Raw genomic sequence first — 13,756 nt, forward strand, 5'->3', positions numbered from 1 at the left:
GCATTAATCTTGATAAATCAGCTCAGTTATTTTGTAACAACCAAGCTGCAATTCATATTGCATCTAATCCAGTTTACCATGAAAGAACAAAGCACATAGAAATGGATTGTCATATCATTAGAAAATTCAAGAGAAATTATTGGAACCCTCTCATGTGGCTTCAAATTTACAAATTGCGGACATTTTTACAAAACCACTTGGTGACGTACAGTTTAACAAGTTGTTGGACAAGATAGGAGTTCATTCTATTTACTCTTATTTTGAGGGAGAGTATTGGAAAGCACACGACAAGTCAACAACATATGTTGAAGCACCAAGTAGATTAAATGATGAAAAGATGCTGACTTGTATAATTGTTGATATTTACATATCTAGAATATGCTTTTCTGTACAGCTTTGGAGTTAGTTAGTTTGTTCTACATTCATCCTTATCCTACGCTTGATGTATTGATTGTACAACTGGTTATATTCTTTTATTCTTTTTGTTATTTTTAGCATCTTAAGTTCATGTATATATAGAAGCTTTGTAATCGATATACAGAATAGAGGAATACAGAAGGAATATCCTTTCATGTCCAAAATTCTGCTTGTTTTGATAATGACAAAACTGCACAAAGAAATTTAGGTGAGGGTCAATACGAGTGCTTTCATGCATCGTCCACAACATGGCTCAATTTGAGAGCAAAAGTAGTTAGGTGTGACGTTACTTGTAAGTTGCAACTGTCATTACCCAACTACATGGGCAATGATGCTTGATGACCATATCCGATTACGCAGCATACTTGCTTCCATGTTTCTTAATGAAAGTAGTATGTCCTGCTCAGAATTTCCCAAGTGCTGGCATTCAATGAATATCCTGGTCCGATGACAGCATGCTACAAAGCAGTATTTGATTTATTACTGATTACGAGTATTTATGGGTACATAAATTTCGTCAACTTTGCTATCAAAAATGTAAGTAGAAATTTAAACTCAAGTCCTAAAGGCTGTAACTGTGGTACCCCAAGACAGAATTTTTTTACCTTCTTAACCGTCCAAATTGCACTTGGGCCAAGGGACTAGCTTATACCATTACTCTCAGGACCACAACAACAAAGCGAAGGAAAAATAAAAAAACATTCTATAAAAGGGATTATGAAGCCATGTGAAGATCAAAGGTACTTGTTCAGCATTTTAGTGATTTATACCATAGTTAGCAGAGACACCAACATCGCAAAACCAAAGGAGAGAAATGTGACAGAGAAGGGCAAGCTGCCTTTATCCTTTCGTATGAAAAGAGCTTCATAAATGGGCAAATGGATGGCCACCACCAGCCCGCAAAGAAGAATTTGAATGAATAATGGCTCAAGACTCATAATTCCTCCATCTACCACCAGCCTTTGGAGTCCTCCCACCAAGCAGAAAAGATTCAGCATTGCGACTGCTCCAATGATAACAAACATTGAGGACGATGACCCGAATTCCAAAACATCCTGCTCGTATCTTTTAGAGGCATCGCCATCAGACACCTTTGCTGTGATTGCGAACCCCATCTTAGAAATCCGCAGCAACTTTAAGATGGTAGAAGTGATGCCATAGAGGAATGAGGTGGTCCTCCTCAATATCCACATCCTTTGAAAGTTCCACCACCCAGCCAATGTGTCACCACATTGCAGTGATTCGACGAGCCCATACACATGCTTCCCAATGGTGACATAGGCAAAGTACAGGAACCAAGGGCTCGTGATCTAATTTTGACATCAGTATATTTGTGTTAGGATTCGTTCAAACATGCATGCTTGATGGAAGGGAAAAAGAGAGGCATGTCCGTACCTTTGGAAATAAGGATATGCCTTTGAGGAGGCAAAGGGAAGGAATCACAAGGTAATAGAGTGTAGGGAGTGAGCTTGGAGCCCACAAGCCATAAACGCAATAAGCCATCTGAAGTCCTAGCTTGATTTTGCCACGACCAAGTATGAAGGGGCAGTACTTGGAAAGAAAGATTTGGAAATTCCCCTCGCTCCATCTTTTCCACTGCACCAGCGATTGTGCCAGTGTTGTGGGAGCAACACCTAAAAAGGCTTTTCTTGAAGGACTGAAATAGACGGACTTCCAACCCCTACATTGAATTAATAGGCCTGTGATGACATCCTCCACAGGACAGTCATACTTCAACCCAATCTGCATAAATGGTAGATAGATAAATATATACACATACAGACAGAGAGATAGATAAATAGATAGACAAAAAGGAGGACCTCCTGTCCCCATTGGGTGTTGTGCTCATAGGTGCAGGTAATAAGAGACTTTGCTCTCTCTTCCAGTATGCAAGCACTTTTAGCCGTTTTTCTCTCAATGCCTCTCTTCCAATCTTCCTTGTAATCCTTGCTATACTTCCTCCCGCAAAGGATCTCTCTTCTGTGGAAGCATCCAGTGCCGACATATGGAGGCCCTCCCCAATTATCAAAGCCAGGGAACTCCACCTTACGAGACATTAAAAATGATTTTGTTATTAGCTCCTTGTATGATTTGATATAGCTGTGATCACAGCTAGTACAAGACTAGAGAAACATAACTCAAAATTCGATAGTGATGAACCTTTGCTAGTACTAACCTCAGTGTACACATTGAAGGAATAGCCATAAAGATCATTCTTGGTGACATTATCAAAGATCTGGGGATATTGTACAAAGCCAATGTCCTGACCCTTCTCTTCATCTAGGAAAAAGCACAATGCATGTCTGATGGATTCCGAGTTATTCGAGTACATGTCGCAGTCCAAATTGAGGGTGATCGGGCTGCTGCTTATCTCTGATGACGCCCTTATCTGTGCATGATCAGGTTGCATTGTTTAAAGGCATTTTTTTCATAAATTAAATTTTGAAATCATAATAAGGTTGCATTATTTAAAATATCTTTTCATAAATATAATTTCAAAATACTAACAATATTAACAGTATCAAATACTTACAGGCTGCTCCGAAAGCAAAACCTTAAGATTTCAGGCATGATAAGTTAGGTCAGCTGGTCGAAATCTCAGACCATATGCAATATTCAAAACTTATTTACAGTCGATTCTAGATTTATCATGTTATTTCTCCTAAAATATGATTAATTGTGTTGTTAAATCTACTATAGAAGTCAGTTGTCTAGAAAGGATGCCAATTCCATATTGTGGACTACCTAAAGAGAGGATATTAATCGAACATCTGATTGTGCTACCTGCTTTCATTTAACCCTGCATCTGTAGACTAAGCCCAGGACTGCTTACAGGGCTCAGCTAACCACAACAGGTCTAAAAGCTCATGCAAATGAGGAAAAAAAAAAGGAAAGAAAAAAAAAGAAAGCAAGCCTATCTCCAAAATATTGCGAAAAAAATCTAATATAGTTATATTACCAATGCGTTCATAGCCCCTGCTTTGAAGTTATGATGATGCTGAGGTCTCTTCTCTCGTGCCATATACACCAAAGTCGGTAATGCATTTCCATTGCTGTCTATTGAACATTGGTCTCTCCCGTTAATTAAGATCTAAAAAAAGCAACAAAGACAAACAATATAATTAGCTTTAGTTGGACAGCTCTAATCGCCCCGCATTTGAAGGATGGGCGCAACCTCTAAACTATAGCTTAGTTCAGTTCGTCCATAACTCATGCTACACTGATCAACAACACATTTTATGATTTCACCAATTACATTTCCTAAAGACATGAACCTAAAGTCTCTTCCTACAGTCCAGCAAAGAGTTCAAACAACTAGTTTAATTTTCATATGAAAACTTTAGACCTTGAAGTCATGTCCCAATTATCCCACTCTAAAATAATCCAAAATTCTACACAGTAACGGTTTTCTCCTAATAAGGTTTTGTTTTGTTCTTCCAGTACCAAGTGTAGCAGTACCTGAACGATGGGTGGATGGCTCCGTGAAGTCATCCCTGAGCTCCATTCAGAAAATCCTTTATTTGCTCTAAGTTCTTCAGGGATCTTGCCTAGCATTACCACCGAATCGATGCGATCTATCATCTCTTCATATAGATTCTGCGAAATGGAAAATTGTGATGACAAATTAAATAGAAATAAGTTGTTGTCTTGTTTTACACTAATTTACTACAAGCGCTACTTTCACTGGACAAAGCTTTTTTTAAACAACGAATCAGAAATTAAGGTTGAGCATGGGCCGGCTAACATGCCAATATTTATAAAAATTGAGCCGTACCGCTTATTCATACTATTACCTTCATCGAAGACCATTCTTTTTGGATGTATGCATTGCTGGGGTCGCTTAATTTGGAAAAATAGGTGGTTGGCGACCGTGGCTCCACATTATATTTCTTGCAAAATGGAAGCCAATGCTTTGCAAAGCGAGATGCTTCCCAAAGGGCATAGAAGGTCAGAATAGATCCAGCGTCATCAGAGAGGTAGACACTTAGCTTCTCGGGAGGGTAATTGTAAGCCATGGCTGATAGAACAGTGGAAATGACCAAGATGGGTGGCTCCGCAATAGGGTCCGCAGTGCACACGAATATGTCCACATTGGGCAACTCAGCTTCATCTCTATTTCACATGATAAAAGTAAGAAAATTATGCATCAATACAACCTGTCATGCATGTCAATACACAATTTATGTCGATCATGATTTCTTTTTGGAATGCATAGATGATGTAGTGTGGGGAAATGACATAAAGCAGAATATTTTTTTCTATAAAAATAAGAATACGATAAAATCTAGCCGAAATCAAGTAAGGACTACATCCAAATTTAGATCTCTTGTACCATTGCCATATAATTTTACTGATTAAGTAAGCTAGCACCATTATGATATGGCATGAAATTGGATTTCCGTTATAGGATCTTATTTCATCCTTCTCTCTGAGATTTTTTTTTTTTGAATGGAGGGATAAAATATTTTTCGTCCTGTTCAAATAAGATTTTAGGATGAAACATTTTTGGCCAAGGACCATCCCTTTTTTACACCGTGCTACAGTGCATTTTTAAAATTTCTAGCCCAAAATATAGTGCTCCAGCATTTGTGAAGAGTGTTATCTACTTATAGATTCAAGCATAGATAAGAAAGAAAGAAATAATTTCAGATTTGAGTTTCATAGCTCTCTTATTTGAAATGTTTTAGGAAGACAGGTTTTAACCTAGTTGGCCTCCTCTCCTTATTTGACAAATAAAAGGTATAGAGTTCAATCCTGGAACTTAGGTAGTGGTATTCGTATTCTATGGGTAAAATGTAAAAATAATTAAGGTGGTAAAATCATTAATTTTTGTCACCAATGTTCTAGATATAATTGTGCTTTCATCATAATATTGGTCAGACTTTCTCTTATTCTACTTTTAAAAAGGTTTTGGTCATGCAAAGCTAAGCTTCAAAGTATAAACAAAGGGAAAACTACAAGATAGGTTAAGTCTTATCAATTCTTGTCCTCACCTTCACTTCGATTGGACTTGTTAGAAGAGAATTTCTTGGTTAGAAAATTTATGTTATAAAGAAAGATAAAATAAAATAAAGACAAATTTAGGTTAGTATGATAGTATTAGTAGACCATAATCCAACTAGAGCAGACCTTAAATTTTATTTTGATCTGGATACGCAATAACAACACAATGCCTAACTCACTGGACTTTCATGATACTTGATCCTACCCTTTAATAATAATAACTTTAGTAGGATGTCACACTCTTTTGCTTCCTCCTCTCCATAAAAAGAAAAAATATTATGATCCTTCATCAAAAAATAAAAGTAAAATGAGTTTTACGCTAAGATTGAATTATTACTAATCTCATATTTAAAAAATAATTTCAATAAAAAAATTAATGGTAAGAAAAAGTTCTTCGCAACTTGAATGCCGCATAACCAAAAAAAAGAAAAGAAAAAAACAAGATGAAAAAGAAAAATTGATGTCATTCAAAAATGTCATCACAATACACGGAGTGGTTCGCATTTTTGGTAACAAGAAAAAAATCTTGTGGCACGTCGCCTGAGGCATCTTATTGATGCTAGTTTCAATAAGAATAAGAAGCCCTGATGATCGTTCCCAGAACTATAAAAAAATTATATGCACATCGGCACGTAGTTCAACTGGTTTGCCATCCCTGAAAAATTGTAATTTGGCCGGTTCACGTCACAACATTGAGAACTCGTCACTGAAAATGATATCTAATGAAAAACTTAAAAAGAAATTACGTATCAACGAATTCTTATTTCACAGAAACTATATATTTCATCAAATCAGGTCGTATGAACTTTGGAAACTGAAGCAGTATGCCTTAGCAAACCAATCCATGGCCGGATAGCTTTGAATGCTCCAGTTTTTTTGTTTGTAAGCGATTCCCTCCAACATAAACTCTTTACCGGCAAAGATTACTTCAGTGAGAACGCTAGGTTATATGTGGGTAAAAGACTAATTAAATGTAGACCGTGCATGATATGTGGGCATGTTCTTCCCTTTTTCTTAAAAAAAAAAAGAAGATGAATGAGAATTTTACCGCTGAGAGAGCCTCTCGGTGTGAGTGAAACGATAGATGGGGTTCCAGCGCACCGACTGGGTGATTATCCAGTAGAAGCCGAACCAAATCTCGGCTGCAAATATCCCCATCCATGCCCATCTCCCTGGTTCTCCCCATCCCGGGGCATGAGTCGCTCTATAGAACCAAATCGAACAAATGCCGGCGAACATGGAGCATGCAAACAACTTGTAAGCGAACCTACCTTTTGCTTGCTTTGTTTCAAAGAGAGCTTCATGACTCTCTCCCATCTCTCTCTCTCTCTCTGTCTGTCTCTCGCTCTCCTGTTTGCAGCCATGAGATAAGTTGGTTATATATAGAGCGTGGTAAGAGGCGAAATTTAATATGGACACAGGTCAGATTAGTAAATACTTATTCAACATGGATAATAAGTAAATAAGTTCCTTCACGAGAGTGCGGATAAAAATTCGCTGGTAAGGCCATCAGAGGAAATCGTCGGGGGATAAGCTGTTGGCCCGCCACGTACCCCTTCTTGACACCGACTAATGACTAATCAGTAGAGTTCTCGATATCCCGGGAACTAGGCTGCTGCATCCGATAAGGGAAAAAAGTTGAAACGGAAGAGACGAAGGGGAGGAAACTGATAGACCAGTCCCCTATGTTTACCCGTGAAGTAGATTTCTAAAAGAGGAAAAAAAAAATATAAACACGTGGGGTAGAGATTTTTGTCCAAATAGCATGCCATGGTGTTTCTTTCAGTGTCTCCGACTTGCTGCCCAAGTTTCATGCGCCACTGGGTCCATAGGCTACGTGGACTGGCTGGCTGCTTTTCTATTAGTTGCGTTGTCCCTTTTTCCTCCGTCTTATTTTTCTACGGATTATTTTGATCTAATAAATTGAAGAAAGTTTAAGGCCGGAGCACAGCTCAAACAATTTTGAGGACAGTTAAAGATGAGCTAAACAGGCTAACCGAGATACGAGGGATGGATATTCTCCATGTGTGGCCTGCAAAAAGTTCACTTACCGAAGAATTTTTGACGGTCGATGCCTAAATCAGAATCGGAAGGCAACAGTGTGCAAGAAAGAGAATTTTAGCAGAATATAGGCTCTCTAAGCTATATTGCGTCCATACCTAAGGTTCATTCTTTGCCCGATCCTAGCCTTTTCCTATCGGGCTAGCCATTTTGTCATTACCTGGCCTAACATGGCGTATAATAATGGTCAGGTAAACAGCTGGTAATATATCCGAGGCGTGGATGCCAGTTCGTGTGAGCGACAGGCAGCGCTGGTGGGCTGCAGGCCGTGATGCTGCATGGCTGCGGACCGTTAGAACTGTCGGTTATTATGACTGTCGATACTTGTAGATACGTGTTGATTGTTCTTCTTGATTGATGGCTCCTCGATTGGGGTCGAGGTCACTCTCTTCGGTTGGTCGACTGCTCGGTGAAGGCCGAAGTTGTTCTTCTCGATTTACATTTGGAGTTGAAGTAGCAAGTTTGGCCCGAGGTCAAGGTGTCCAACATTTCCTCCAACATTTATCCCTCGCTTCCAAGGCCTAACTACCTTCCATTTCGAGCGATGGAAGTCAAATGGCCATTTCGATCGAGGGCGAAACTTTCGTTATGGGCAATAAATACGCCGATCTATCTTCTCGAGGCGTCGTCGTATTCGGGTTGTCCCAAGGTGTCATCATCGCTAGGTCTCCCTCAAGGCGCCATACTCCAAGTTGATGCGTGGTGTGACCTGGCGGAGTAGCCAAATCGACACTTTGATTAGGATCGTCCGCACCTCTATATAAGGGAAGCACTTTAGAGATAGGTTGCTGCATCTTGGAGTGCAAATGGTTCAGATCAGACCGGATCATGAGTGACCCCGACCTAACTTGGATCTTTATTCAGGTTCTATTGTTGGACGCAAACCCAACCCAATAGAAGATCGGATCGAGTCGGATCCGCGGTTAAAATTTTTGACCCAATGGGTCATTCAGGTTAGATCGGGTCCATGTATAATCCTTCCTAAACCCAAAAAATTTGGGTCTGGATTGGGTCTAGGTTGGGTTGGGTCGAGCCTAGATTAAAATTGGGTTGGATCCCTATGGTTGTCATTCTCTGTAATTGGTGTCTTTTGCAATGAGTAAAAACTACAGAAAGCAGGTTATGCAGGACCATATAAATGAAAGTGCCTAAGCAACAAGAATTGATCCCATTAAAAACTAACCTAATAATGATAGGCTCAACTTTGTTAGCTACAAGAAAAATTTTCTGTTCATGTATACAATAATTTTTTTTTTCAGTACAAACGAATTGCATTTATGCTCTTCCATTTTACTCGACAGTTACATCTCTTGAATTTCTTAGAATGCATTTATTACTATTTTTTCTAAACATACTACTAGAAAAGCATGCATGGGCCAAGATAAGAAATATAGTCTTGATAATAACATATGACAAAGTTCAACAGCCGCAAAGTCATTATGAATCCATTTTTTTTATATGGCAAAATTATACTCTATTTTGCCTTCATTAATCTGAACTTTCTTCTTAGGAGAACAGTGTTTCCATTTAATATAACCAACTTAAGTCTTAATGTAAAATTTATGCCATTCGACGGTACACAAAAGACAGTCTCTTTTATTCCTCTCGTCCTTAAACACAAGAAGAGATTAGAGGAATAGAGAGTTAGAGATCCTTAAGCATCCATGCGGGCCCTAAAAATGTACCGAGTTCGGATCGAGTCGAGTCGTAGGATAGAAAACTCAAAGTTGTCCTAAAACTCGGATGGATCTGGTCGGGTCAGGTACGTCAAAATTTAGTAAATTCAGATCCAACTCAGAAAATTTAACAGGTTTAATTTTAGAACCAGACTCGACCCCACGAGTCGTTTAAATCGGGTTGGGCCGGATCGGGCAGGGTCGAGTCGGAATTTAGTAAATCCAAATCCGACCTAGAAAAAAGAATCAGAATTTAGTCCATCTGACCCATTTGCAGCCTTAGCTATTTCGGAGAAGAGAGAAAAGTTGAAATAGGAGAGACAAAATGGTGGGGAGGAAACTAATAAAGTAGTCCCCCATTACGTAGATCTCTAAATGAGCAAACAAAATGATGGGGTGGGGAAGAAATTTTTTTACAAATAGAATGCTATGGTGCTTTCCTAAAGCCCGTTATCCGTTCAAATTGAAACTGATTGCTTGACATGGGTGTGGTCTTTTAGGAATGCTATGGTAGTTTCCTTTGTTGCACAATATTTAGGTGGGGTCTTTTGATGCAGGAGCACGAGCCCCAGTCATGATGGACGTACGTCGAGTTTGGATCTTTGCTTGGGGGTGCTCAAATAACAGTAGGTCCAAAATTTTTAGCACCTAGTTATATTGAGTTCGAGTGTTTCAACGCTCAATTACATTAAGTCCTTTTTGTTTATTTGGGTGTGTTGAGTCGTATGGAGATTGAGACCTTTAGTTTAGTTATATTGAGTCAATTGGAGTTTGGGTCCCAATGCCATAAAATCACATTGAGTCCATGGCATTGAGGAGCCCTTAAGTGATTTAGGAGTTGTCTATTTGGTCCATGTGGCATTTGGAAAAGAGTCCTAATTGATTTGGACTTCCTTTCATGCGTCATGAGGAGTCCTAGATTATTTGGAGTTTTATTTATTGAGTTCATGTGTCATTTGAAAGAGTCCTAGCTGATTTGGACTCTTAGTCCATGTGTCTTTAAAGAGTCCTAGTTATTTAGTAGTCTTAGTTGGTTTAGTGGATTTCGTCAGTTGATTTCATCAGCTAATTTTGTCAATTGATTTCGTCAGTTGACTTCATGAGTTGATTTCGTGAGTTGATTTTGTTAGTTGATTTGGTTAATTGATTTCGTCAGTTGACTTTGTCAGTTAATTTCATCAGTTGATTTCGTTAGCTGATTTGGTCAATTGATTTCGTCAGTTGACTTTGTCGGTTGATTTCGTCAATTGATTTCGTTAGCTGATTTGGGCAATTGATTTCATCACTTGACTTTGTCAGTTGATTTCGTCAGTTGATTTTGTCAGTTGATTGATTTGATTTAAAAGAGTTCATGTTTAGTTGGAGTCCTAAAATTCTAGTTGTAAGAGTCCATATTTATTCCAACTTCTTGCTCTATAAATAGAGGAGGTATAAAGAATAAAGCAATGAATTAGAAAATTAATTTTGGTTTTCAATGCTCTTGTGATTGAGAGGCGTGAGGCTTCTTCTTCCTCCTTTAGTAAGACTCCAAAGGTTCCTTCTTCCTAGGTGAGACGCCTTGGAAACCCTTGGCAAGATGCTGAGGTTCTTCATTAGTAGAAGCTGGAAAGGTGAGACTCCTCTTTCTTTATGCCAACCCCGGATTCTTGAGAGAAGGTGAGACTCTTTCAATCAAGACCTAGTTATCTTCCTTGCATCCATCATCACCATGCTCTAACTCTAGCCCTAGTCTAATTATTCGCCACTTCCTTAACTTGGCCACCATCCATAGAACCCAATCTCTTCATCATCATTGTCTTCTTCTTCCTTCATCCTTCCATTAATCAAAACCCTAACCGCCACTTGAGAAAAATAAAAAGAGAGAGCAAAGATCAGCCCTTCCATTTGAGTCCACCACATAAATCCTACCTCTGTTCTGCGTCAATTGGTATCAGAGCAATCATCCCACCTCCGTATTGAATCAGTTTTTATTCCTCTTTATCAATTTCTGTTTGACTTTATTGGTTGTAGTCATGCTGTGAGTCACTGTTACATAAAAAGAATAAAAATAGAGAGAGAGAGAGAGATTGCTTGACTGGAAAACATGAAAAAGTTATGCATGCCTGGGTAATATGCCTGGGTAAATTGGGAAAAGTTTAACTTCCTCCTTAATACATTCAAAAATAATAATAAATTATAAAAATTCTTATGAAATTATAAGTAAATTATACTTACATTTAATAACTTAAAAAATCTATATTGTCTAATAGTGTAAATACCAAAGAAATTGTTTAATGAAAAAATTGATCACAAGGAATGCTTCTATATCTAAAGAAAAGATGATTGGTCATCTAAAAATCATTAAAAGAATTTCAGCCAATGCAGACAGAGCAATGAATAATTTGGTTCAAGACAATTAGCTGAAGCTGAGCGCAACATAAAGAAAACAAGCAAATCAATCTTCTCTGCTGTAACTTTTTTTAATGCCTTAAAACTCATTATAATCTTTAGACTCGTCTCCACTTCATTGGACCTATTATCATATCCATGCACAATGACATAATCATATATTTTCATGCAGATATATTCATAACTCTTTTATTTTTTTTCTTTTTCTTTAAAGACTGAAAAAATAATAATTGTTATTTTAATTGCAGAAGCAATCAACCTTCTTAGGGGAGGTTTATTAATTTATTACCCTGAGAAATCAACATTGCTGAAATTTATAAGATGACCTTGTACCAGCTGCTCTGTCTTCTAGACCATGTATCCAATCTCAATCATCTCGAAGTCTGCGGTTATTAAATCCGATAATTAATTATTAAATCATTAATCTCGTTTATCGAACGGTAACAGCTGGCCATCACGTTGCGGCATCGCTTCTCCCACGGGTTCGGGCCACGGGAACCCGTGAACTCGCGCCGAAAACGGAAGGGCGTTGGATCCGATACCATAGCCCTTAAATCTTTTGAGAAGTCTTCGAACAGAGAGAAAACTCGAATAAATTATTCAAATTCAAATATTTGAAGATGCACCATGAAATATTTTATATTAAATTTTTTTTTGCAGGAAAGAGCATTATGTTGATCACGCGAGAAATGTTTTATAATACTAAAGTTTCAAACAAAAAGAGTTGCACAGGTAGCCTCCTATTATTCTTCTCATTGAGCATTGCATTGTGTCAGATACAAATATTAATAAGGAAAAGAAAGTGTAAAGTTACTATAGTGGGCCGGCTCAACCCTTAGATAATAAAGGCGGTTACTTAAGGCCCTGGCTTAAAGAAGACCCACCATAGAGAAGGCATCAAAGATAAAATTGAAAGAAAAAATGTCTCATTAGTGAGTTCGCCTTGTGCCGGCTCGCTACAGGAAAAACTTCAAAAATAAAACAGAAAAGAAAAAAAGGCTCATCTTAGTAAGTTCGTCTTAGGCCTCCAAACACACTGGGCCACTCTTGATCATATATTCATACCATGTCATTATCATCTTTCTTAACCCTCTTGTTGAATGTAACCATCGTCCATTTTCCAAAATCATGTAGAATATCTAATTGATATAAATAAAGCAGTAGGTAATGCATGAGTTATGGTTGTCGGTGCATACTGACATGGGCCACGTTCGGTGTTTGTAGCAGTTGGACTACTCAATAAGGTTTGGAAGATAGGGCCAATGTCACGTGGCTGAAATATGAGAGATGGCTATTCCTAAAGCCAATAGGTTATTTTAATGCAAGGACCGTAATCTCTGGGTGCACCATATTCATACTCTCATCTTTTGTTGTTTTCTCAGCCAGGGCATTCGTAACAACGGGGCTAAAAGTTGCAAAACAAATTGTTGTTTTGTGGCCAACCATTAGGAAAGGAATCTCAACCACCTCATTTTCATCCGCTCTTGCATCAGGATTTCTTTATGCCACGAAGAATGCAACGTCCCAACTCCTGCCAACAAGTGTAAATTCAGACCAGTCCTGAAAAACCAGACCTTTGTAGGGAAGTAGTCATCAGCCAGAAACAGAAATAATGCTTCCAAGCCATTCACACAACAAAGAAGACAATCCACGAAGAAGCAATAACCCGAGTTTGTTGAAGGTCTTTAAGCTACTAAACTTTCATCTCAAACCACAACATATCAAATATTCGAGAACTAATACAACAAACAGCGAAAAGAATGGGAGGGGGAATATATACAGCATAAACCATGCGTAGAATAGAGCATAACACTACGTAAAACTTCAATTAGCAGACTGAACCATGGTTTGCCAAGTTCCGTAGTTACGGGCCGTTAGTAAATGCTTTCCAAAGGGGACAGCATCGATGCTGTATCTAAAACTGTAAAGATCTGAATTTTGGGCCTGTTATTAGGCCCAAAGAACTGAAGTCGGCAATGGATGCCGACTTCAGTTCGCTCTTCGTGTCGCCCCACGAAGACCACGCCGGCCGAACGGCCAGCGAAATCACCGCAAGCCCCCCCTCTTCCCTCTCCCTCCCTCTCTCTCTCTCTCCCTTCGTGAACTATCAGAGGAACCCCTCCCTATTCCTCTAAAAAAAAAAAAATCTAACATTTCCTCCTCTAACTCTTTCCCTTGAGAGCCGCGGCCGCTGCCGTCACCGGAGCCCC

The 13,756-nt window shown here is 38.7% G+C and overlaps 1 protein-coding gene across 1 annotated transcript; it reads right to left on the minus strand.

The window, feature by feature from the left end:
- Positions 1–865: 865 nt before the first annotated feature.
- On the minus strand, positions 866–6,798 carry LOC120104020 (cellulose synthase-like protein E6). The gene is made up of 8 exons (XM_039118215.2): positions 6,470–6,798; positions 4,212–4,530; positions 3,877–4,014; positions 3,377–3,508; positions 2,594–2,806; positions 2,238–2,462; positions 1,813–2,160; positions 866–1,727 (listed from the first exon to the last, which is right to left on the minus strand). Exons 1-8 carry the CDS (start codon positions 6,736–6,738, stop codon positions 1,182–1,184), a joined length of 2,190 nt encoding a protein of 729 aa, XP_038974143.2. The 5' UTR covers positions 6,739–6,798; the 3' UTR covers positions 866–1,181.
- Positions 6,799–13,756: the final 6,958 nt, after the last annotated feature.

The sequence above is a fragment of the Phoenix dactylifera genome, chromosome 11 (assembly GCF_051530095.1).
Source record: "Phoenix dactylifera cultivar Ajwa chromosome 11, Ajwa_hap1_PhDact_Kaust_v1.1, whole genome shotgun sequence".
Classification (NCBI taxonomy): domain Eukaryota; kingdom Viridiplantae; phylum Streptophyta; class Magnoliopsida; order Arecales; family Arecaceae; genus Phoenix; species Phoenix dactylifera.

Bases quoted from the DNA above. Each gene is read 5' to 3' on its own strand.
- LOC120104020 (XM_039118215.2), bottom strand. From the start codon at position 6,738: ATGGGAGAGAGTCATGAAGCTCTCTTTGAAACAAAGCAAGCAAAAGGT. The intron at 4,531-6,469 runs GTAAAATTCTCA...CATGTGAAATAG, and splicing joins ACCGAGAGGCTCTCTCAGCG to AGATGAAGCTGAGTTGCCCA. The intron at 2,807-3,376 runs GTAATATAACTA...GATCATGCACAG, and splicing joins CAGGGGCTATGAACGCATTG to ATAAGGGCGTCATCAGAGAT.